This window comes from Pelodiscus sinensis, chromosome 23 (assembly GCF_052426305.1).
Source record: "Pelodiscus sinensis isolate ZL-2025 chromosome 23, ASM5242630v1, whole genome shotgun sequence".
Classification (NCBI taxonomy): domain Eukaryota; kingdom Metazoa; phylum Chordata; order Testudines; family Trionychidae; genus Pelodiscus; species Pelodiscus sinensis.
In genome coordinates, this window is record NC_143074.1 from 23,249,436 (window position 1) to 23,274,364 (window position 24,929).

At 47.7% G+C, this 24,929-nt stretch overlaps 1 protein-coding gene across 3 annotated transcripts in view; it reads left to right on the forward strand.

Annotated features, from left to right (window-relative positions):
• SNAPC4 (small nuclear RNA activating complex polypeptide 4) overlaps positions 1-24,929 on the forward strand; it is a 31,899-nt gene that overhangs the window by 4,231 nt on the left and 2,739 nt on the right. For all 3 annotated transcript variants that reach the window (XM_075905569.2, XM_075905571.2, XM_075905570.2), the window contains exons 5-22: positions 546-668; positions 1,900-1,978; positions 2,853-2,934; positions 3,961-4,065; positions 5,506-5,578; positions 6,443-6,607; positions 9,165-9,312; positions 9,802-9,908; positions 10,654-10,748; positions 11,309-11,403; positions 13,114-13,199; positions 14,238-14,651; positions 16,520-16,609; positions 17,581-17,806; positions 18,758-18,828; positions 19,149-19,256; positions 20,625-20,652; positions 21,307-23,270. In XM_075905569.2, coding sequence (XP_075761684.2) covers positions 546-668; positions 1,900-1,978; positions 2,853-2,934; positions 3,961-4,065; positions 5,506-5,578; positions 6,443-6,607; positions 9,165-9,312; positions 9,802-9,908; positions 10,654-10,748; positions 11,309-11,403; positions 13,114-13,199; positions 14,238-14,651; positions 16,520-16,609; positions 17,581-17,806; positions 18,758-18,828; positions 19,149-19,256; positions 20,625-20,652; positions 21,307-23,270 — 4,059 coding nt within the window. The remainder of the gene's footprint in view (positions 1-545; positions 669-1,899; positions 1,979-2,852; positions 2,935-3,960; positions 4,066-5,505; positions 5,579-6,442; positions 6,608-9,164; positions 9,313-9,801; positions 9,909-10,653; positions 10,749-11,308; positions 11,404-13,113; positions 13,200-14,237; positions 14,652-16,519; positions 16,610-17,580; positions 17,807-18,757; positions 18,829-19,148; positions 19,257-20,624; positions 20,653-21,306; positions 23,271-24,929) is intronic.

Below are 24,929 nucleotides of genomic sequence, written 5' to 3' on the forward strand. Positions count from 1 at the left end.
CCGGTAGTCCCCGAGTTATGAACGCATCGACTTACGACCGTTCTTACTTATGACCAACCTCCCATTAAGTGCATGACAGCCGGTCCCCGAGTTATGAACGCGTGATCCCCACTTACGCACAGCACAGTCGCATTTAAATGAATGGGATCCGACTTACGAACAGATCGAGTTATGACCAAGTGTTTGGTATGTAACTCGTTCGTAAGTCAGGGACTATCTGTATTAATCTTCCTAAAGTAAACAGGATTTTTTTGGTGGTTTTCTATTCTGGTTTTTGAAAATTCATTCCTTATGATTTTGACACGTAGCACATATGCGTAGTTAGTTTTTGCTTGCACTGGGATGGTGACAGCTCGGTGTTTGCTCATTACAGAAACTACATTTAAAAGATCAGCTAATATATGTAGTCTGATGGTGCAAGGTAATCGGGGTACACCTGGGATGTTTATAACAGTGTGCTGCCTCCATCTGAATTTGAGATGGGAATCATTTTTAAAAAAAATCTCAGTAATGTATATGGTTTTCAATTAATGACTGTATTGTAGAAGGAACTCATGTGTGAAGTTGGTCCAAAGACGGCAAAGGCAGGGGATGGCCGAAGTTTACCATTGAATCTGTTCTTGGGCCATTTTATGAAGCCATACTTCAAAGATAAAGCATCAGGAATTGTAAGTATAACTAAATGGGTACTGCACTCATTATTCCAATGTCACTTAGCCTTAGTTTGTTATTTGCACTCCCTCCTGAGGTGAACCTGCTGAACATTGAAGTCACTGCGCTGTATCTGTTAAGTTTTTGGTGGGTTGGTTTTTTTTTATTTTTTTTTGCCAGATGGACTTAGCTGATCACTTGCTCACCACCTCTTTGTCTATCAGACTCTTAAGATCTAAAAGAGGGAGAAGTGTTCCCCTCCCCCCACCCCCCCAAATTCTGGGTGCTTTATAAGCCAGAAGACACACAAGTACCTTCAAAATGTATGTTCATAGCCATTCCGCTATAATATAAATGTGCATTTCTGCCTTCACAGCATGTCAGTAGCCCATTTGCATGTCTTAGGCCACTGGGGCCTGACCTTGGTCACGAGTCACTATAATACATATAACAGCTGCACTTTGATCACTCAGCCATTTGAATTGGAATGGGCAGGTGTCACGTGCTCTTCCACCCAGTCCTCAGCTGGTACGAGACACTTGACATCCATGGCAGGCAACCTGTGGCTCATCGGGGGTTTTACGTGTGCCCCACGAGACGTTTTGTTTACCACTGCCCATGTGCAGGCTTGCTAGAGTCCGCTGGTTTCCCGCCGCGTATCTTTTTTTGACCAGTGTTCTTGAAAGGACATGCACATACAGCTAGGGCGTGTGAAGTGAGGTACATGCTGCTTGCACACAACGTTTACTGTGAGAGCCGTGTGCTTCCTCCGCATCCAATCAAAGCACTAATCGGCACACCCTGGACATTCTAGCGAAGCTATCCATCTTGGGAGACCGTCTTGGTTACAACAATCTTGTTGGACCCCAGGGTGAGAAGGGTCACTCCTGTGGCCTACTCACTAGCCTAGGTTGCCCCTTGCTGCTCCACATGGATGAGTGGACTGAGCACTGGGTAGAAGTGAGTGCTCACTAGCTCAGTAGACTTGGGCAAATCAATAAACTTCTCACTCCCTTCGGTTTCCTAGCTTCAAATTCTAGCTCAGAGGAGCTCCCTAAGGGATGGGCATGCAAGCACCTTTATTCCTCCTTTATAAAGTGCCCTGGGCAGTGGGAGAGTGAGACTGCACAGGCTTGAATTATTAAATGTGGTTTGTAGCAGCGCTAATGTCAGAGTTCTGGGAATGAGCTAAAGTTTTAATCCAAAGGTGACGTCTGTGCTATATCTAACAGCTCTGATCTTTCCTAGGGCCCTCCTGCCAATGAAGATACCCGAGAGAAGACCGCACAGGGCATAAAATCCTTTGAGGAGCTGCTTGTAAAAAAGTGTAAGAAACCTCTTGGCTGCGTGTGCGGCTCCATGTTCTAGAACAGGCTTGGAAAATGTAGAGGTTTTTGGTGTCCTCTTCCTCGTTTTTTCTTCTGCATTCACACAGTTGTGCGTCAGAGCTCCTGGTGCACCATAGGAAACGATGCAGGTGCTATAAGTAAACAGGACTGCTCTGAATTACGTTAAACACCACGAGCCTTGAATATTGGCATGGCTGACTGTTTCACGGCTCTTCCCTTCCCTTGCATCAGTCTTGAGGCATCACGTGTTAGATCGTGTGGCCGTCCGGTTAGAGCTCGCGAGCTAAGCAGGATCTTGCCCTGGGAACAGAGCCATCCCACCTGCGCTTTGGGGGTGACCTGAGGGATTATCGGTGGGGTGGGGGCTAGGGCCAGCAGCAGTGGTTGTGCCTGCCTCTGCATTCACTAGTGGTGGTAGGATCCATAGGAAGCAGAGCAACAAGCCGCTGCCTACTCCGCTGTGCCCCGCCACTTCTCAGCCACGTTGCTCCACTTCACTGTGGTGGCAGAAAGTGGAGCAATACTGTTCTGGCCTGCTCCGCTTTCCTGAGCAGCGTGGATGGGATTGGGCTGAGGTCAGATCGCTCCTTTTCTGCTGCATCAGCCTAGGGGGAGGGGCAACCCCTGCTGCCATCGCTCAGGGGCAGAGCTGCAATGGGGGCAGAGCAGGGGCAGGGCTTGGAGGCAGGGGCAGGAATGAGCTTGGGGTATGGCGGAGCAGGGGTTGGGAACAAGTCCGGGCATAGAGATGTTGCTGCCTGAGGATACTTTAATGGGGCTTGAAGCCAAGACGTTTGTTTGGAGATGGCCTTGCATTAGTGACTTTTTTGCCCTCATCTCTTTTTGCCCCAGGGAAAAGCAGAGAGAAGATACTGCTGAGCAAATCAGTAGTAAGTGACCGTTTGCAGCGTCTGCTTCAGCCAAAGTTACTGAAGTAAGCAAAGCTTCTTATGTCCCATCGCTGCTGCTGAGAGAAGCAGTGGCGAGGAGAGTGACTACCAGCTAGTATCCTTTCCACCTCCCTTCCCGCCTGTGCATGTCACTGCTGCTTGGAGTGAGGTTTCAAAGCACAGCAGGGAGCCGGTTGTGTGTTTGGACCTGGGATGGCCAGCCTGTGACTATAGGGAGCATAGTTTGAGATGTGAATTACTCAGTGGTTATATTGCATATGTAATCAGCAGACTGAGAGTTTCTTTATATCTCAAGTACCTAGGCATTTCCTAGCCATCCTTCCCTTCCCACAAAGGTAATTGGTATGGCCTTCAAATTCTGTCGCAGGAACTGCAGCATTTGGGGTTGGCAGGTAGTGTGCATCCTAGAATAAAATGAACCGCATGGAGACAGATTCTTGTTCCTAGTTAGTATCACCGGACACTTAGCTCCTGGGGGGCGAAGTTTGTCTGTGCCACAGAGCTGGCTGCTTCTCTGTCTGCTGCTGCCACAGCCATTGCAGGTCTTCTGTAGATCCAGCTTATGGAAGTGGGGAAAGCACTTGGTCTGTCACATGTTCTGGGTTGTAGATTAGGAGTTGGTAGAGCTGAGGAGTCAAAGACTGAGCTGTGGGTCTATGTGGAAGAGTGTCGTGGGGGGGGAGGTTTCTGGAAGGTGGGGGCAAATGCAAAAAGCTATGTGGACTTTTGAAATAAGGGAGGTTGTGGAATCTCCATCTCTGGAGATATTTAAGAGCAGGTTAGATAAAGTCTATCAGGGATGGTCTAGACAGTATTTGGTTCTGCCATGAGGGCAGGGGACTGGACTCTGTGACCTCTTGAGGTCCCTTCTAGTCCTAGTATTCTATGATTCTGTGGAATAAGGATAGCAAAGGAAAGAATCCAGCTTTTAGGCCAGCCAGCTTTAACCTTGTCCTTTTAACACTTATCCTAGCTTCTGTTTAATGTGGGGTGTGGGGTTTTTTTTTGGTTGGTTTTAAATTAATAATCTTGGAAATGTCCTTAAACAGGCTCAGCTATTTGAATCAGAAACTGGAAAAAGCCAAGAATGAAATGGAAAAGCAGATTTTGGCAAAGCAGATCAAAGAAGCGGAGCGTGAAATAGAGGAGATCAAGTGAGGATTTAAATTCTTAGTGAAGTGGACACTTCCTCTTTTATGGGATTTCTTTTTTAATGTAAAGACATTTGTAAAGTTCAAACATGGACTGAAGCTGGGAAAACCTTGCCTTATTCTGGCTTGCAAACAATTCCAAAAGCAGGGCTCAAACCTTCCCAGAGGCCTTATCCTCAGCTGTGTGGCATATTAACACCCAAAATTCTCAATAGCAAGATGCTACCATTGTTTCCTAAGTTCTGCCTCTCGTAGTGAAGTGCTGCAAGCGAATGTTTGTTTGGTAGGGAGGGGGTTTATGCGTCCAAAGCCTTTGGTAAAGCTTTGATCACTGTTCTTGATAGTATAGTGAATTTCAGAGTTGTGGTAAAGTTAAACTCCTAGGAAGTCAGCATCAAGGATCCACGTGTGTGAGAATGTGCCTCTTTCAGATGCCATTTGGGCATGTCTAAATTATAAAAATTAACCCTTTGTAGCCAGCACTTTTTGTATTCCTGTCATCACCCCTATTGCAAATCCTTAAGGAATTGCCAAGTCTGGGCCCTGTGTAGAGAAAATACAGTTTATGCACACAGTCTAAGTTACTGTCTTTGTTACAGACGCTCTAAATTCCATAAGAGGATTTACACAATTCTAACCAAGTTGTATGGTAGGTGTATTACAGCTTTGTCAGCTACAGTATACTTAGGGAGTTAAATAGTGTGTACCTAATATTGAGTAGTCCTGGTAGCTAAGAGCCATGGTCATAGACTGGTCCCTTTTGTGCTAAACGCTGCTCATATACATGCTTTGTTCTGCTCCATTAATCAGAGTTGATGCTGGTATTTTCCAAGGGACCTCTAGAGTTTAGAGAACCAACTTCCATTGAAATTCAGGGAGAATTGGGAGACTAAAACCCTTAGGTCTTCTTGGAAATATTCCATAATGAAGACAGAATCTTGTATCACTTCAACCCCATCCAAACTGTCTGGTGACATGCAGACAAATATAAGTGCATGCCTCCTTTTGCTGTTTGTTGGCACCTTTGCTGCCTAAGGACGCATGTGCCTCTAGAAAGATGGTACTGTGCAGCAGTTGTTCCCTATGAGCTGTGTGCTTATGTGACCACTCAGAGTCAAATGCCCTGATTAGCAGAGCACCCAGAGCTAGGTGGTGGTTTTACTGGTGGTGCACATTCACACATGCCTCCAGCACAGATAAAAAGTGTATTCCCGATATGGATGGAAAAAATCCACACAGGGATGGAAAAACTTAAGAGTGGGAAGGCAAACAGATGATGCGAATGCCAGTATCAAATCATCCTAACAGTGGTACGATGAATTTCGGAGAGTCTCCAACTCCCACCGAAGGCGGCGAGGTTTGGATGGGTGCCGCACTTGGCAAGATTAGGTGAAGAAAGAGACTTGGTGGTTAATGTGATCTTTTCTTCCTCCCCTGCCTTAGCCATCTGTCAGAGGAGGCCTTATTAGGAAACAGACAGGATGAGCATGACTGGGAGAAGATTTCCAACATCAACGTAAGTTAGAGCAATTCCTTAGACCTGGATTCTGCCTCCCTTCCTCTGCAAGTTGCCCCATTGATTGCAGTGGGACCTGTTGTGAAATAAAGACCTACCGTAATTTAGCAAATATACCCCGCGTTTTTTCTATTTCAGTAAAAAAAAAAAATCTTGTATAACCCATGGGGTATACAAGACTTTTCTGTGCTGGGGGTATATTTGCTAATTTACGGTGTGTGTGTGTGGGGGGGGGGGGGGGGAAATTAACCAGCCACTCACCGCCCCAGTTCCTGTGCAGCCTCCAGCCCCCTGGAGGGGGAACACTTATCCCCCTGGTTCCTCCGCAGTCGCAGGAAGGGGCGGGGGAGCAAGAACCACCAGCCTCCGGGCGGGGGAGCGCTCACCGGCCCTTCCCCCCCCCCCCGTTCCGGGGTGTGGGTGTGGGGGGAAAAAACCCCCCAAAAAACCACACACACCCTATATACCCCGCACCCGAATATACCCTGTCGGGGGAGGGCAGGGCACAGGGTTTATAAAAACGAATATAACCTACGGGTTATATTGGCTAAATACAATACTTTGGGTGAACAAGGGAAATGGAACCCAGCCTTTAGCCATTCACTCCTCAGAGGGTTGCAACCCTAAATCCTGTTTGAACTTCTACAGATCCATCTGGGTTCAAAAAGGGAGGAGCCAGGTTTCAGACTCGGCGTTGTGGAAGGGATTCCAAAGCTTGGAGCCAATGGAAAAATACTCCTTTCTTAAAGATTAACAGCAAAACTTATTTCTTAAATAAGTTTTCAAATAAGCCTTTTGCATCGATCTCACTCAGGTTGCTAGGCTATTTTGGTAATGACTGGTCATTTATGTTGTGTCTCTTAGTTTGATGGAAGCCGCAACGCAGAAGAGCTGCGGAAATTCTGGCAGAACTGGGAGCATCCGACCATCAACAAGGAGGAGTGGAATGAGGAGGAGATCGAGAAGTTAAAGGAAGTAGCTGCAAAACATGAGCATCTGCACTGGCAAACTATAGCCCAGGAGCTTGGGGTAAGGTTCTTGGCACTATGAACCAAATATTTAGTTGGCGCCCAGAGTTAGACTTGAAAATAATTCAGTCAGTGCTGACAAGTGACTTTAATGCTATGGATGTACTATGGGATTCTGTTTTTTAAAAGGAAGTTAATTATAGTGCTCTGGAAATGAATAAACTGAGCTGAGTCCTACCAAGGCATAGTACAGGCAGGTGCTGTATGCAGACCTTCCCACACCTACTCCATTCTGACCTGTAGCCTTTCTGCTGTTCTAGTTCTGGGCCTTTCTCTAACAGATAAGACACCAGTCAAGTACTGACATTGCATCAAAGGAATATTTCTGCTAGATCATCCAGCAGAGGTGAGGCTGAGATTACCAAACACCTTACATTTGTAATTCAAGTCATAGTTGAAAGACAGGGACATTTGCTCTTAATAAGTTTTCTCTTTATTGCATACCCTCTTGCTGCTTGACGAAAATGTGAGCCAGAAATCATGCTAACATGCTTTTTGTGGGAAAACTCTCAAGGGAGTAATGGAACCCTCTTAATTTCTTCACTTCATAGAAGCTGAAGCAACCAAGGGAAAAAAAAAAGATTGTGGATTTTATAAGCACTTCATAGCGTCAATACACACTCCAATTTATGTGGGGAATTTTTCTGGGTAGGGCCAGTTGAAGGCTCACAGTACGTAACTGCCCAATTTGGCAGCAATAGTTTGCCATTTGTGCTGCAGCAATGAACTCCTTGCAGCCGAAAAGGAGGGGTAGCTGTGTTAGTCTGTAATAGAAAAAACTTAAAAAACAATGAATAGTCCTGCAGCACCTTAGACTAACACACAATGTAGATGAAAGCTCACAATCCCATGGGAACAACCCACTTCTTCAGATGAATGGAGTTTAAGGGGCCCAAGTTCCAAATAAATAGCAGAGAGAGAGGGGATGGGGAGGGAAAGGAGAAAAAATGGGGAAAAAAATTGTCAGTGTCCATGCTACATGAACCTGATGGAGAGGGTTCTAAGTACTCTTCAGTACCTGGTGTTTGACCTTTTATGTCATTAGGATGTGGAATGTAGCGGGTAATCCAGTTAAGGTTTTTGTTTAAGCCTCTATTGTAGGAATCAAACTTGTAAATGAAGTTAAGCTCTGCAGCTTCCCTTTCAAGCTGGCTTTTGAAATTGGCTTGTAGTAATATGGAAACTTTGAGATCCATTAGTGAGTGCCAGGGCAAGTTAAAATTTTCCCCACACAAATCAGATATTCAAAAAGGTATCACAGAAAGCTGTTGGGGAACATTTTAACTTGCCCAGGCACTCACTAATGGGTCTCAAAGTTAGTCTCTAAGGCTATGTCTAGACTGCAAGCCTCTTTCGAAAGAGAGCGTCTAGACTGCACGCGGAATTTCGAAAAAGCAAGCGGCTTTTTCGAAAGAAAGCACCCAGTGAGTCTGGATGCTCTTTCTAAAAAGCCTGTTTGCTTTCAAGAACGCCTTCTTTCGAAAGAGCACTTTCGAAAGAAGGCGTTCTTCCTCGTGGAATTAGGTTTACCACCGTCAAAAGAAAAGCTGCATTCTTTCGATTTAATTTCGAAAGAACGCGGCTGCAGTCTAGACGCAGGTGAAGTTTTTTCGAAAAAAGGCTACTTTTTTCGAAAAAACCCCTGAGTCTGGACACAGCCTAAGGTGCTGCAGGACTATTTGTTGTTTAAGATTTTTTTCTTTGATGTCCAGTCGCAGTGTCAAATCTTTTTAAAACAGATTTCCAAAAACTGGAGAGGGTTGGGAAAAGAGCCGTGAGTATGATTCAAGGTCTGGAAAACATGCCTTACAGGGAGAGGCTTAAGCTGAATTTATTTAGCTTCTCAAGAGAAGGCGAAGTGGTGACTTGATCAGTTTATTTGGGGGGAGAAGAGTTATGAAAGGCAGCACTCTAATTTAGCAGACAAAGGCCTAACAAGATCCAGTGGCTGGAGTTGAAGCTAAACAGATTCAAAGTGGGGAAACAAGGTACAAACTTCTTAACAGGGAGAGTAATTTACCTGTGGGACGATTTGCCAAATGATGTGATGGATTGTCCATCGCTTGCAGTCTTTCAATCAAGATTGAAAGTCTTTGTAACAGGTTCAACTACAAGGTCGGAGCTGGATATAGAAATTGCTCTGTGAGGTTCCACAGCCTGCATTAGACAGGAGGTCAGATTAGATGCCCATAATAGACTTTCCTGGCCTCAGTCTGTGAAAGGAGGAAAGACAATGAAACCTCAGTGAGATGTGGTGTTGGACCATGAATTAACTGTTATAATAATCAATTTACTTCACCTGGTGCTCCCTTCCATCTGATTATCTTGCTTGTCTTAAACTGCAGTTATAAGCTCTCTGAGCAAGGACTTGTCATGGTGTGTGTTGCCTAATACAATTGAACTCTGGTCTCTTACTGGGGCCCTCAGGCATGGCCGAATACTTACAAGGACTGGATTTGAATCACCCCAAGTTCATATCCGAGCCAGATTGAGTCAGCCTCTCTTTTCTAGGTTGATTTGTCCCCAGTGATCCAAGTAACTTTGTTCTTTTTATTAAGACAAACCGAAGCGCATTCCAGTGTCTGCAGAAGTTTCAAGCCTACAACAAAGACTTCAAGAGGAAAGAATGGACAAAGGAAGAGGACCAGATGCTCCTACAGCTCGTTCAGGAAATGAGAGTAGGAAGCCATATACCTTACAAGAAAAGTAAGTGGTCTCCAAGGCAACCCCTCTCCTACTCACAGAGCCTGATTCTCCAAGGTCGTGTCTTCTGTGATGTTCCCAGTGGGCTAAGCACTTTCTGAACACAAAAGGTGACATGGTCCCTGTTCTGAAGAGTTGGAGTTAAGTTCATAGAATCCTTGGACATTCCTCCTTTATTTTAAAAGGTTTATTTTCAGCCATGACATCTGATGCCAAGAGCCTATCCTCTTTCAAGGATGGATTCAATCAAAATTTGGAAACAAATCCTCCCAGGTGTTGCAAGATTTGTTGCTGGGTATGGTGTGTGTGTGCAATACATACAGTTCCAGGGCAAACAATAACAGTACTTAAAACACCATGTGTTCTCCATTCTTGTTACATGTCTGTCATGTATGAGAAATTAAGTATTTGTCATAACTACCATGTGTTACAACAAGAATGCTAGAAGCATCTCATTAGAAGCAGATTTAAAATATTTCCTTCCATTTCTAGTTGCTTATTACATGGAAGGAAGAGACTCTATGCAACTAATTTACCGATGGACAAAGAGTGTGGATCCAAGTCTAAGGAAAGGATTCTGGACACTGGAGGAAGATGAAGTAAATTCCTTTATCTTGTCTCTAGTGCTAGGAAAATGACCTGGTACAGAAAATGTCTAGATTAAGTTATTCCTTAGTTCCAGTGCTGATTAGCAACATGTCCATAGATGTGTTAATCACTGGAATGCGAAAAACTAATCAGAAAAGGAGTTCATGTGCATTCGTGGGGTCTAGTCGCGAATAGAACATGGTACAGATTTAACATTCTTGCTGTCTTGATCCCAAACATGCATTCTCTGCTGGGTTCTTCGGTCAGACATTAACTTTAACTGGTGTTCTGTGAACACTTGGCTATCTTCACTATTATCTAGGGACAGGAGTGAGTTGGGAGCTCTATTACAAGGATGGCATAGGTGCTATACAAACCCAGAGGTAGATGTGCTACTTTTCCCTGAAGAGTTTCCAGTCTAGTTTGACTGTATCTCGCTAAAGCTGAAACGTCAAGTTTTATTTCCCCTTCCTCATGCATGAGGCCAGCATAGCAGTGCCCTGAGTAACTCCAAATCTCAGAAATGAGTCTGCCTGTGATGGATCTCTGTTTGCTGCTTTTCCTATGGATAATGAGGATGGAGAGGGGGAAATGATTAGGAAGACACAGAATTAAGGGAGGCAGAAGGAATCCAAAGCAGAGTGTGATGCATGTAGCCAGGTGATTCCCAGAAGATTCCAGCCAGTGGAGACTTGTTAACTTGGAATGACTTGTCTGCGTTCGGACCAACCCAGTTTTTCTTTGTCACTCGTGCAGCAGTTGTTGGCAGCGGTTGCTAAGTACGGAGAGCGAGACTGGTATAAAATTCGTGCAGAAGTGCCAGGAAGGAGTGATACTCAATGCAGGGACAGGTCGGTATAGTAACTCGCAGAATCTTGCTTTCAAGTTCTTTCCTGTAACAAAGATGCAGCGTGTTTTAAAAGGGATTTTTACCATCCATACCACCTCTCTGCACCTTTCACCAATAAACCCCTCAAAACATCTATTTTAAATAGAACAAAGAGATCAGAATGAACCTTGGCATGCTGTCTCCCACGTTTTCACTGTTTGAGTATTCTGGGCATTGCTATGAAGTCCAGAAGGTGGCACTTGTAATCTGTCAGTGCTGGGTGTTTGAAGTGCTCAGCACCTTCCAGCCTGAGGCTCTAAATTAGCAATTATACCTCGATGCATCTAAGTGTGTGTTGCCTTTACTACTCGTTAATTGCAAGTCCTGGTCTCTTTGCTGTGAGCCCAGGACTTCGATTATCGGCAATGAAATTGCAGTGTCAAGGATACAGGGATGTGAGGCTGCCTGGTAAAGGAAGGGGGTCTGTTGATTGTACTCTCCATTTAACTTTAGAAACACGTCTCATTAAAGAGAACTTGTGATCCTGTTAACCTTTGCGTCAACTCTTTTTTACATTTCTAGGTATTTAAATGCATTACACCATGATGTAAAGAAAGGCAAGTGGAGTTTAGAGGAAGAAGAAAAATTAATTGAACTAGTAGAGAAATATGGTGTGGGTAAGTTGTTTGTTTTTCCCCTCTGTGGCCTGATCTTTACAGCCTTGTAATGGCTTGAGCTGCTTTTTTAAAAAGGACATTAAAATCCTGCAGTTGGAACTGGAGAATATTGCTTCTTACCGAGATGCCTATTGTGGACCATGCCATACCATACGTGGACAATAGCAAGTGGTGTAAGGAGACTATGTAAAGAAGTCTTGTGCTTCAGTGCAATGTGTAGTCCTAGTTACAGAACCCCTCTGATTGTGAAGTTGACCAGTAGAAAGGGAAGAATTTTATAAATGGGCACCCTGGTGCATTACTCTTTTTCCGGATAAGATTTTTACAGCAGTACAGTAGCTTTGGGCAGGCAGCGATATGCTTTCCTCTTCTAATAGTAATTACTGGAAAGGAGCCGTTTTTCCATCTTCTAACCCTAGCTACAAGTGTACGGCAAAAAGAGGTTGAATTGGAGCACAGGTCTGGGAACTAGGGATTCCTTAGTTGTGGGCCTGCTCTGACTGACTCTTTGGCTTTGGACAAGAAGTTACAATTTTCACTGGCTCACATCCAGTTGTGTGTCCTAACGCTCATGCTTCAGGGCTTTGGCCAGCCACCTGTAGGGGTCAGGAAGGGATTTTTTTTTCCACACCTTCCCACAGTATTTTTTGGTTTTGGTCTCTTCTGAAGCCTCAGGGATAGCCACTGCTGGACGTGGGACATGGATAGAGGATAGATCGTGACCTTGAGGTGGCACCAAGCATTTGGTGTGTCACACATTCGGTTGCCTGGCTGTTGTTCACATGTTCAGGGTCTAACTGATCATCATGTAGGGTCAGGAATGAATTTTCCTTGGGTCACATTGGCAGTGACCTTGATTTCATGTTGTTATTTTACCTTCCTCTGCAGTGTATAGGACGGTGCAGGCCACTTGCCAGGATTATCTGGTGTACTTCCTTTCCTTTTCATTGTGGGGGCACCTTTGTCCCTCCTGTTTTCTGCCTGAATCACATAATGGCCTAGTCTCGTGTGTTGTAATGCTTCTATCTCACTTTGATTACTGGATTTACTGCGTTGGTGGGGTTGGTGCCTGTGCTAGACAGGAGTCACTGGTGGTCCCTCCTGGCCTTGGCTCTGACTCTGTAAAAAGCACTTGTATTAAAGGGACTGTGTTCCTTTAGAAGTGACACTGTTTTCTGAATGTTGGCCTACTATTGATACAGGTAACCCTTCGGATTACTGTAACCAAAAGAGATTGCTCTTCTGTCTAACCACTCACTTGTCCACACAGCGGCAGGGAGATCAAAGCAGGCACAGAATCTGAAACTAGTTGGAACTTTTTTCTTTTATTTACTCATTGTGGTAACCCCTGTCGTGGCAGGCAGTGTTATAGGTTGCTCTGAGGGAAGCTGAGGGGCAGAGGAATGTACATAAGCATGTGTTTAAGCCCCAGTAAGCAATGAAGTCAAAGTTAAGTATGTGTTTATCTGACTTCATGAACTGGGACTAGAGGCTTTGACTTGCCTAAGGGCAGCCAGCACATGTGTCTAGGTTTTGCCACACACAAGCTAACAGCGGTGTCCAGATGTCATGATTAAATGTCAAATCTTCAAAATTAGTGTTTTGAGGGATTTTTTTTACTGGCTCCTGATTTTTCTTAATAGCGTTACTATTGAGTGCAAAAAAATCTGCTTGTCTTAATTAATATGGCCCAACTATTTATCTCCTTAGGGCACTGGACTAAAATAGCTTCTGAATTACTACACAGAACTGGCTCCCAGTGTCTGAGCAAATGGAAATTCATGATTGGGACGAAGGTATTGTAATTCTCTGACCTGGGATGGTGGGTTATGTTCCTTTTCTTTTCCAGTAATCAGATGGTCTGTTTAGAAGTACTGCCTTCTGCTATGATGTAGATGCATCTTATTTAAGAAAAAAGTGGGGGAAAAATCAGTCTGTCTAATTACACAATACATGTAACTGTAGTTACATGACCATTCAATTACACAATATCTAACATTCCTACCCATTAACTACAGTGCTGCAGGGTCACATCCTGAATGGGGAGCTGTGAGGTGCTGATCTCTGATTAAACTCTGGCCCCTGGTCTTGAAAGATAAAAGTTCCTAAAACCTGAAAAGCATGGTGTGGATAAGATCTGTGCTGTCACTGTATCCACTTGGCACATGAAGCCTTATCGCTAGACTTAGGGGTGTTAGATAGCGGGTAATAAACTAGTTGACTAACTGCATGGCTTCTTAGTGATTAGTCAACTATTCTATATTCCCAGGGCGGGGGCAGCAGCCAATGCAGTCAGGCCCCACTCCCAGGGAGCCCCCTGCCACCCTGTGCTGCTGCCTTGCTATTAGGATGCCAGGTAGGAGCTGGTCTGCAAGAGGGGCCAGTTTAAAAACCAGCTCTCCTTGTGAACTGGCTGCCTGTGGGGTGGCAGCAGCACCTGTCTGCGGGGCAGAGGCAGCAGGGGAGGGGAGGAAGTGGGAGTAGTCAGCTAGGTTACCCAATAAGCCTAGGCTTATCGGTTAATCGTGTAGTTGACTGCTCGTTCACATCCCTACGCTGGACACAAGCCAGTGTTAGAGCTTGGCCTTTGTGTGAGCAAATCTGAACTCATAAGGCTTAGGTCCTAGAAATAGCACATTACTGTACCTAGCATACTCAAAGTGGGCTTTCTCCTGATGGCGCGCGTCCTGTAAAGCGTTTTTATGTTTGTGCCTGCTCATTTGTTTCCAGTTCTATGAAGAAGAAATGGGGGGGGGGGGGGGGCACACAAATGAGTGGCCAATATTTGCTAGCTCTTGTTGATTGGGTTTGTACGTGTGTTTAATGTTAAACAGAAAAGGTCTAGGCCGAGAAAACGCCTTCAGAAACGCAGGCGAGTGCAGAGACCAGGTTTCAGCTCTTCAGAGAGCAGCAGCGAGGAGTCAGAGCCCGAGCTAATGGACAGTTCTGAGGAAGAAATAGATCCTCCTTCAGGATTCAACAATTTGGTGCCTGGCCTTGACCTCTGGATCCCAACGAGGACGGATCCGAACGCGCACAGGAAAGCCAAACGCTTGATTCCTTCCCTTTACCATTTCAAAAACACTCATGTGACTGGATGCTTAAGTCAAGTTCCAAAGGCTTCTGCTGGGGGAGGCCAGGACCAAGTCCCCGCCGATTCCGCAGGGTTAAATACCGTACTGAAGGGAATTGGGTTTCCTTCTTCTACTGACATCAATTTGAAGGATCCAGAAGAACTGGTGAAAGAGGTGAGCACTTCTCTTTGAAAAAGCTTGTCCTGCGGGGCCCAAGCTGTGAAGTGTTGATCAGGTCTGATGGGAGGCCCTCTAAGCCAAGGCAGGTGGTGTGGTTGATTAGGGCCCCGTTTTCTCTGAATTATTACTGGCCCACTGCCCCGTGTGCCGTTCGGGGGCGCAGTCCTTGGAAAGGCTATCTTTTGGATGAGAGCTAAAATCTAAGGCCCTGCCCTTTTGATATCCTCAAGGCCTTGACAGCCCTTCTTGTAAGGATAGCGTGTTTACCTTGGTGTCCTAGCAGCCTGCTAGTATCATCACTTGCATTCTGCTTGCTAATTCCCACTGCCCATTCCATTTGGCTGGGATGCTCTTCCGGCCCAAACTGTGGCTTCATGTGATTGTTGGGTAAGGAAGTAAAATGTTGTGTCATTTGTTAGCCAGTTAATCTGTAGATTTAACAGGTTAACCACCCGCTGCACCGCAGGCGGGATTGCCCTGGCGCAGCCCCCTGTCCATCATGCAGTGGCCCAGTTGGCCTGCTCTGCCTGGGTGACGCAGGGCCTGCTGCACCACGCTGTAGGTGGGGGTGGGCTGGACTGGAACACCGCGCCCCCCCCCCCCCCCACAAACACACACGAGAGCAGTGGCTGGCCAGGTTGCAGCAGCCCCACATCCGCAGCATGCCTGCAGCGAGGGGATTGCTTGGGCCGGGCCCGCAGAGCATTACACTGCGAGCAGGGGATGGAGGGCTGCTCCGGCCAATCCTGCAGCACTGATTAACCTGTTAGACCTTTACATCCCTGCTGTGAAGCAGCTGCCACCCCAGAGATGACAGCATTGCTGAGGGAGAGCCCTCTGGGTCCACGGGTCTCTGTATTCGTGGTAGAACACTTAGGGTTAAAAGCTAACAAACTGGAAGTGTCTGTTGGCTTGAGATTGGCATAACTCTGTGAAAAATGTAATAGGCCTCTGAGGTGGCTTAGGAAAACCAAACGGTCAGGTATAGCATTCGCTTGCTAGTTAATCAGCTATACTGCTTGATTTTTCTGAACAACTTCACACACCAGGGAGATGAGGTGCCTTTGAAAATTTTACCCAGTGTGGCTTCTGAAGAAGACTCTGATTACCCAGTTTTTCTGGGAAAAGTAGAACAGGTGGGTTAAAATGGCCCCTGAAGCTTCTGAACATTCAAGGCACTGCATTCAGCCGTACGGAGTGGAAGTCCAACTCAAAATTCCAATCATCTGAAGAAGTGGGCCGTGCCCATGAAAGCTCATGACACCATCTACATGTTTTGTTAGTCTGGTGGCACTTTAAAGACTATTTGGGGTTTTTTTAAGTTTACCCTACCTTTTTTTTGTTACTTCAGACAAAAGTTAAATATCTCTGTAAGCCAGACATGGTGGCATTGGGCTAGTGCATGAGAGTTGGAAAGTTAAACAGATCACAGACAAGTCAAGCTCATTACTTTAAAGAAATGCACCAAATAGCAGAAATGACCATCTCTGTGTGCCCTTTTGATGCAGGTGTCCAGCTGGCAGTACAGATTAGTTCTTTACAGGACACTTAATCTTCTAACCTTTTTTTTTTCTTTCGGCACATGGTTTAGATAAATTCATGGAGGATAGTTCCACCAAGGGCTGTTAGCCACGATGGTCAGGGACGCAACCCCATGCCCTGGGTGTCTCAACTTCTGACTGTCAAAAACTGAGACCTGGTGACAGTGGCTAGATCTCTTGATACATTGCCTTGTTCTGTTTGTTTCCTCTGAAGCATCTGGCACAGGCTGCTGTCAGAAGACAGGATGCTAGGCTAATGGGATGCTGACCCAGTATGGCCATTCTTGCGTTCGAATAACTTTTGTATATTTCCCCCCCTAGGCTTCCATGAGAGGAAAGCAAGTGTTAAAGGTTACCCTGGAGGATGTTAGGCGGGCGCTAAGAAATAATACCTATTCTCAGAGGAGACGCGTAAGTGCCTTTTTGGTCTGACCTCCCTTCCTAATAGCACAGGCCCGTCTATTGGTAACTCCAGGCGTTCCTTGTGATACCCATAATGTGAATAGAAGAGTGAAACATTCCCAAACAGCTTTAACCCTCATGCTCCTACTCTTCCTTCCTGAACTTTCGTCTGAGGGCCAGTGATGTGTGTAGCTCTAGGATTGCCTCTCGACATGTACGTAACCAAGCTACGCAGTTAAACAAAGCTAGGATTTGAGAGACTAACCATTCCATGAGCTCTCTGCTAAACTTTGTGCCTGGCATTTCATCAGCACATCAGGCTTTCATGCCCCCATGACAGGTGTCGTGTTAGCACGCCCTCGCTCAGCTGGGTTGGTTTTTAATCCTCAGTAAATGACCAAACCCATGACTCTGTCAATTGTTCATTTATCCATTTATCTTGCGCAAGAAGTCTTGTGAAAGAGAACATCCACACTGCCATAGGCGAGCTGTGCTTTTGCGCAAGAGCACCCATGGCAGTGTGAATGCACTATTGCTCAAGAAAGCTCAAATGGCCGTTTTAGCCATAGAGTTCTCTTGCACAAGAAATCCCTGCCGAGTGTCCACATTGCCCTCTTGCGCAAGAGCTCCTGCGCGAGAGGGCTCACACCTGTTAAAAGAGCGTAGCTCTTGTGCAAGGAGCCCTCTTACCATGCCGTCCTGTAAATTTACTTGCGCAAGAGCGGGTGGGCAGTGTGGACGCTCTGCGGATTCTTGCGCAGGAATGGCCGTACTTGCGCAATAACCCGCCAGTGTAGACATAGCCTAAGTGTTTGACCCCGGTGTCCTGTAACACGAAATAAAGATTTGCTGGAGCAGACCCCACACTGGCATGTCTTGGCACTGTTCTGTTGAATTCAGGGGAGCTCTGCTGACCTACAGCAGCAGAGGACCTGGCTTGGATTTTTGTGAACTGACACCTTTTGTTCTGCAATGTACAGCAAAATGGGCTCCAGAAGCCTTGCACCCCCTCCTCAGCAGTGGCTTCTGACACGTCGGTCATGCAGGTGCTGCAGGAATTAAAGAACATTCGGAAGAAACAGCATCGTTGCCAGAGAAAGCAATCTCGGCGCAAGAACCTGGCAAGGCGGCTCCTGATGGCAGTGACTCCATGGGTGGGCAACGTCCTGTTGCCTTGTACTAGAGCTGGGAGCCATCAGACAAAAGGTAACACTGGCTCATCAGGCTCCTCCCCTGCACTGCCTCAGGGCCAGACTCTTAAACAGGGCTCCAGAACTGTGCCTTAGGACAAAGCTTCTTTTGTCTCCGGATCTCAGAGCACTTTGGAGCATGTGATATGTAAGATAAGTGGCTTTACCTCTGGCCAGTTACAGTACAGATACCAGAGACCCAGGCAGAGGAAGTGAGTAGCCCCAAGTCACACAGTAAGAGGGCACCAGAATTGGTAGTAAACCCCAGGTTTACTAGCTTCTGCTCTGACCACTAGACCACACTTCTGTTTAGGTTAGATTTTTATTATGGGTGGTACTTTTTTCCCATCCACAAGTCACTGCTAATCAAGAGGCAGGGATTATGCTTGCTTGTGGACTCAAAATACAGTAGACTTCCAATCTGGCACCTTTGGGACCTAGGTGGTGCCCGATTATCGGATATGCCGGAGGTACTGCATACATCCAACCTAATCCCCCACCCCCAACCTTATGCTCGGGTCCCTGGAGCTGCCGGTACAGCCGCGCATCTCCCTCCTTGCACTGGGGCACGTGCGATGAGCAGCCGGCTTTTCAATCAGCTGGCCGGGATGCCGTCCGTAACCCAATCCCCCTCCTTCCACCCTCCCCAGAGCCAAACACCTCCCCTTCCTGCTGTAACCCACCATCCCGGTTCCGTCAGGAGCGCTTGCCATTTTGATGCCGGGCTATCGGGAGTGCCTGACAATTGGGTGCCGGACTATTGGAGTTTTACTGTACATGGCCATTCTGAGCTAAGTAGCATTAACAGAGGAGTCTTTTTTTTGCCAGAGATGTTGCTAGAGTGGAGTGAATTGCAAATTGGTCAAGCTCCTCAAATGTTGGTCTTGGAGAGGTGCGGCTCATAACCCTCGGCAGACTTAGGTGAATGTCCACTTAATTTTTTTCTGTATATTGGACTCTTTTCCAGCGGATGTTGTTCGAGAACAGCTTCAGACAGTCACGCTGGCCAGCACTCCGGTGTTCACACTGTTCATTCAGGTGGGCACTGCTTTGTGTATTATATAGCTGTTTATATGTTTGTATTTGGTAGACATTGAAAACCGATGTAGCATCCATTACTGGCACGTCATTTCTTTCTCAAATGATTGTCTTTAGGGCTTGCGTGAAGAAACCATGATTTAAAAAATAAAAATCTTGCAATGCAAAGAATCATGTACTAGCTGGCTTCGTTCCAGTGGCAACAAAAAGGCCCCGCGATTGAAGTGGAACTCTGCTGTTGGCTTCGGGCCATCCCCTGCACCTCCAGTACGCTTCTCTTCTGAGCCGAGTTTTAACATAAGATTTTCATCTCCTTGCAGCTCTTCCAGATTGACACCAGTGGCTGCATGAAGGTTATTCGTGAGAGAAGGCTAAAGCAGTCCGAGCTCATCAAGACCATGGCTGGAAATGCAAGGATGCTTCAGCAGGTCCTGCACATACGGTGTCTCAAACCTTCTCCCATCTAACAGGGTGTTACAGTGAGGAAAAATTGTTCTATCCTCAGAGGCCAAGGAAGACAAGAAGCAATTGGCTTAAACTGCAGCAAGGGAGGTTTAGATTGGACATTAGGAAAAACTTCCTAACTGCCAGGGTGGTTAAACACTGGGATAAATTGCCCAGGGAGGTTGTGGAATCTCCATCTCTGGAGATATTTAAGAGCAGGCTAGACAGTGCCTGGTGCTTGGCCCTGCCATGAGGGCAGGGGACTGGACTCGATGACCTCTCGAGGTCCCTTCCAGTTCAGGGTTCTGTGTGGGCCTCAAGGGAGCAGCTGGGTGGAATTCACCGACTCGTGTCAAGGGAAGCGGTACGTAGTCTTGGGACAACTGCTTCTTTGTACTTCCCACTTCTTTGTACTTTATGCCCACTGGGTCTGCTGCTGATTCTCTATTGCAAAGCTAACAATAGGCTTTCCCATACTTCCCCTCTGTGCAGGCTATAACGATTATTTATCTGTTTTGTGTTAGTGGGGAACCTTTTTTCAATCTGGGGTCACTGACCCACAGCAAAATCAGTTGAGGGTCTCAAGTGAGAAGCAACCCTGCTCCTCCCTCTGCCCCATTTGGCAGTGCTAGCTGGGACTCGTGCTCCAGGGGATGGGGGAAGGGCACCAAGACGCAGACTTGCCATGGGGCTGGAGTGCAAAAGCACCAACTCACCCTGCTTCCAGGGGAAGCCCCGAGTCGCCGCGAGCCAGATCAAGGTAAACCAGGGGCTGGATCTGGCCTGTGGGCTGTAAGTTCCCCACCCCTGCAGTAGTGCCTGGGAGCTAATGGGGAAGTAGTGAGAGGTCTGTGCTGTTGGCATTCACAGGAATGAAAGGCTCAGCTGGGCCTGGCCCTCGTGAACTGTTGCTCCGTGGCTGAATGACTGATGTGGTGCCAGCTGGCTCCAAGAACGGCAACATCTGCCAAAGAGGATTGTTTCTGTCTCTTACCAGGAATTCTGACTCCCATTCCAGGCAAAGTCCTCAGGCCCTGCCACTCAGACTCAAAGAGGCTCGTGGTGTCAGTGGAAGGGAAGTTCGGAGAAATCAGACACGTACAACGCTGGGGGGGGAGGGGAGGCACTTCTGAGACATGTTTTTCAGTGTCCTGAGGATATTTTCCTGCTAATGCACCAGTGTAAAACCGCCAGAATCCTGTTTCCCTGCTACAGGGCAAAGCTCGCCCAGAAACAGCTGGAGAAATCAGATGTGCTCACGAGTCCCTTCTCCTTCAAGATCATAGCAGGAGACATGGCGCTGAAGTATCCCAAGAACTTAATTAACGTTTCCTTTTTTTTTTTTTTTCCAGCCCTCCTGCGATTTCCTGAAATCTTCAGGTACCTCTCCTAATACTTACTTGATTGTCCCAATAGACAGGGATTTGGGCTTCATTAACCACTGGTTAACGTGACTCAATCTAATCCGATTAGAACCTGGAGAGCAAAAATCCCGTTTTTCATTTGACTTTTGTGGCTTTTAGGGTGGGATTATTTGATCCGTTCAATTATTGGCCACAGAAAGATGCCACATAACAAAGAAGGGTGAAGATTCTGCAGGGACGGGATGACCAGCCGTGCTGTGGCATCTCTGGGCAATAGCCCTATAGTGCCTGTCTGTGGGCGGGTGATGGCTGGGTGTTCTGGAAGAGCACCCTGGCAGAGTGGAAAGCTGGGGGCCTATTGACGGGATTGAGCTGTATTCCTTTCCATGGAGTGCATTGTTCTGCCCGTAAGCTCCGCGCATCGCCCCTGAGATGAGCACTATGGTCTCTCATTACTGGGGCTCAAGTGTGTCACTGTGGGGTTTTAGAGACCCTCAGATCAGGCTGATTAGACCCATTTTCTGAGCTAGTCTCCTAGAGTTCCCCTTCAGCACGAGTGGCAGTCGTGTTCCTCACCGTGCTAACGCTTGCTTCATGATTGAACAGCTAGAGTGCCTTTCAAAACCTCGTTCAGCTTTGCAAGTGTTGCTAAAATCTCCTCTTTCTGCAGGCCAGCCAGCACAGCCCCTCCCCCAGAAGGTTGGAGCAAAGGCAGCCTGGAAGCCCATCACCGTAAAAGCAAAGGAGAAACCTGCAGCCGTTCCAGCGGCTGTCCCTGCTCTTCCTGCTCCAAGGCAGAAGCCGAAAACAGTCTCTGAATTGCTAAGGGAGAAGAGACTGCGGGAGTCCCGGGCTAAGAAAGCTTTGCAGAGAACAGTGATTCTTGCCCCCCAGGTGTTGGTTTCGCCCTCTGTGATAATCCAGCACCCCGTGCAGCCCGTCATCCCTGCCACGCAAGGAGGAAGCGGGCCTCAGACAGCGGGATTGGCAGGTGGCAGGAATGCACCTGTGCCACTTCCTGCGTTTAGTCCTGTTGTAGCTTCTCTGGCTTCTCCCAGCTCTGGCGTGAGCCGTTCATCTCCAGCCCCTGAATTGGGAGCGGGCACCTGCCCCTCCCAGGGGAATGCAAACTCCAAGAGGAAGCTTGAGGAGGCTGCGTCTGAAGGCCTGGCGTCTCAGGACAGACCCGTAAGCGTGGGGGAGAAGGGCCTGTCCCAGGGGGGCAGGAAGGCTCAAGTATTTGGGGGCAGCTCAGCACATATAGTCTTGCAAAACCAAGGCTTCATGCCGCATCAGATTGCACTGATGCCATCGTCCGCCATTTCTCTGAGCCCCGTCCCCGTGAAGTCGGACCCCACGGAAACCTCTCCCTCCACGTCGCCGTGTGCCCCAGCACTGGTGCGATCACAGCCGAACGCAATCAATCTGTTGCCTGCTGTCGTGGCTCCCCAGACAGGGTCCCGCATTGTGCCCATCACCTGGGTGATGACGCCACAGGGTTTGATCCCCACCTCTGTGCAGGCATTGGTGGGTGCTCACAGCCAAGGAAAGCAGCCCACAGCTGGGATCGGAGGAAGTGCTACCAAAAATCTGAGTCAGACCAGAGAGACCTCTAATGCAAACACCTCTGCCCCAAACATGCCACCGACACCAGCCCAAGCAAGTCCCCTTCCCGTCAGGTGCCTGGGGACGCAAGTTCTGAGCTCACAGTCAGCCCCTTCCACTCTTCCTCCATCTGCAACCTCATCAGATCCCGGATGCAACTCCCCCAGCACAGCTCCTCCAGCTTCTGCCTCTCTACACGGCCTCTCGCAGACGTCTGACTCCTCTGGAAAGAGGAATGTCGCTCCGACCAGCCTTCCATCTGGCCCAGGCGAGAGCAGTAACAGCGGTAGGCTCACTGGGAGTCCAGGCGTCCTAGGGAAAGAGAGCCTGGTGCAAAGGCCGGATCGGCTTCTGGCCTGTAAGAACGTTGTAACAAACTCCAACGCTCCTGGTGCACAGGTAACCAGGCACAGGCCCATCTTCCCAAAGCCGCTGAGTGCCTCGCACGTAGCCAGCCCGCCCGCGCTGCCCGCACCCAGTGCCGAAAAGAACCTCCTGGACGTCAGCCTGATCTCCCTTGAAGACGAGGCTTCGGTGAAAGAGTGGCTGAGAGGCAAACGGGGCATCCAGGTGCCCGCGTTAAAAACCGGCTTGTCTTACTTGCCCCCTTTCTTGTGCAACTTGAAAACGCTCTCCAGGCTGCTTCTGCAGAAGGCGGCTCTGGAGCAAAGTGTGTCGTGCCTTGGGACCTTTGCAGAGTGCGGGGATGGGGACGCTGGGATCGATCTGCCCGCTGTCAGAGAGCTGGTGCGGCAGAAACTCAGCGATAACCCTGCCTATCTCCTGCTGAAAGCCAGGTTTTTAGCAACATTTACTCTCCCAGCTGCCCTAGCAACTCTGCCTCCTCCAAGGGTGACTACCACGCTCTCCAGAAGCTGGCAGCAGAGCTCCGAGAGTGAGGAAGAGGAGTCGCTTACTGATAAGGAACTGAGTGAGGCAGGAAGCTGTGGGAAAGAGCCAGGGGAAGTATCCTTCGATGGCACAGCTGCCATTGTCCCCGGGAGCAAGGATTCTGCTGTCACTAATCAGGTAAAGTTAAAGCGTAGATTCATAGATTCCTCTTCTCTCCTCTCCCCCCTGCCTCCCAAGGGTTAATGGCAAAACTTCCAATGACTTAGGAGCCAAATCGTGGCCCTACCAAACTTTTTTCCCTTTTCTCAGCGTGGTAGGCATGTCAGTCTGTAACTTTGAAGTGAGCAGTCCTGTGGCACCTGAGAGATGAACAAAATATATAACTAGTATCGTGAGCTTTCGTGGGCTTTGAAGAAGTAGGTTTTACCCCCGAAAGCTCATGATACTATATATATTTTGTGCCACAGGACTGCTAACTTTTTCCCCCCTTTTGAGTAAGTTGGATTTACTTGTTTAAAAAGTAGGGGAAAGTCTCCCTGCTTCATGCAATACCCAGTCCAGTCGGATGGCTTCTCCATCCTCCCTGAATAAGGATCAAAGTCTTGTACCATACATGGCACTTGAATTTATGCACCACAGCTCTTCTCCCCCTCTCCCCCCCGCCCCAATGTCAAAGACTTCTTCCCCAGGACACCCTGTCAGTGGGAACAGCACCATCAGTGCAGCATCCCTGTGAAGCTCAGATTGGCTCACAGGACCTCCCTGTGTCCACTGGGCTGCAGATGGGAGCCCGTAGCTGCTTTGGAGGTGGTTCTTAGAGGATCTGGGGCGGGCATTTGCTAGCCAGGAAGACACAAATTGGCTTTGGTTTCACAAGCATGTGTTTCTTGGCTGCACGCTCTGGAGACGTCCAGGAGTTTAGGTTCACTTTGTGTTAAATCTGAAATGACCCTCTAATTTCTAACCCTGTTTTTAGCTCTGTTCTCAGAGCGCCTGTTTACAGTATTTGTAATGGTTCTCGTAAAAGGAGGGGTGTTAAGCTTGTGCTGGTGGGTGCTACAGTTGGCAAAGCAGAAAGGGTGTTTGAGAAACACCCGTAGCTGTCTACCTTTCCCAGGAAAGCTTAGGTTAACAGGATTGGCTGTGTCTGGCAATTCCTTCAATCGTGGCTACGTTACGCCGCGGCCTTTGCATCTCCAGGATGTAAGGGGAAGGACACCTGTGAGGTCCTATTCCATAGACTAGACTAGGGTTTTCCGAGAGCTTGTATGTCAGGAAGGGGTTTTGTGAGGAGAGGAGAGTTCCTAGGGAAGGCATAGTTGTAGCCCACTTCTTGATTCTTGAGCCCTTCTGTCCTTTGTTCCTACATGAGTAGGTTAGATAAATGTCTATCAAGGATGGTCTAGACAGTATTTGGTCCTGCCATGAGGGCAGGGGACTGGACTCTGACCTCTCGAGGTCCCTTCCAGGCCTAGTATTCTATGATTCTCTGATTGCTGCCAGCTACCAACAGTTCCTTCTTTGAAGAGCTGATCAGAGGTGCTCCATGAGACGGTCTCCATGGACCTGGCGGTTTGAACAGTGTTAATAGTGTTCTCTGGGAAGACCTGGCACCTGGCTTGCCATCCGTCGGTCAGCCCCACAGCTCAGCTGTTGGGCTGTCATGCCCAGGAGGAGACCCTGCACTGCTCTAGGGATGCACTAAGACTTACAGGTCCTACTGCACATCTGTCTCCATCCAGTCGAGCGTATTGTCTGATCACTGTGGTTCTGGCGGCAGGGGCTGATGGAAATCGGACTGGGCCCTTGACTGACTGGAATGTGGGCATGTCCCAC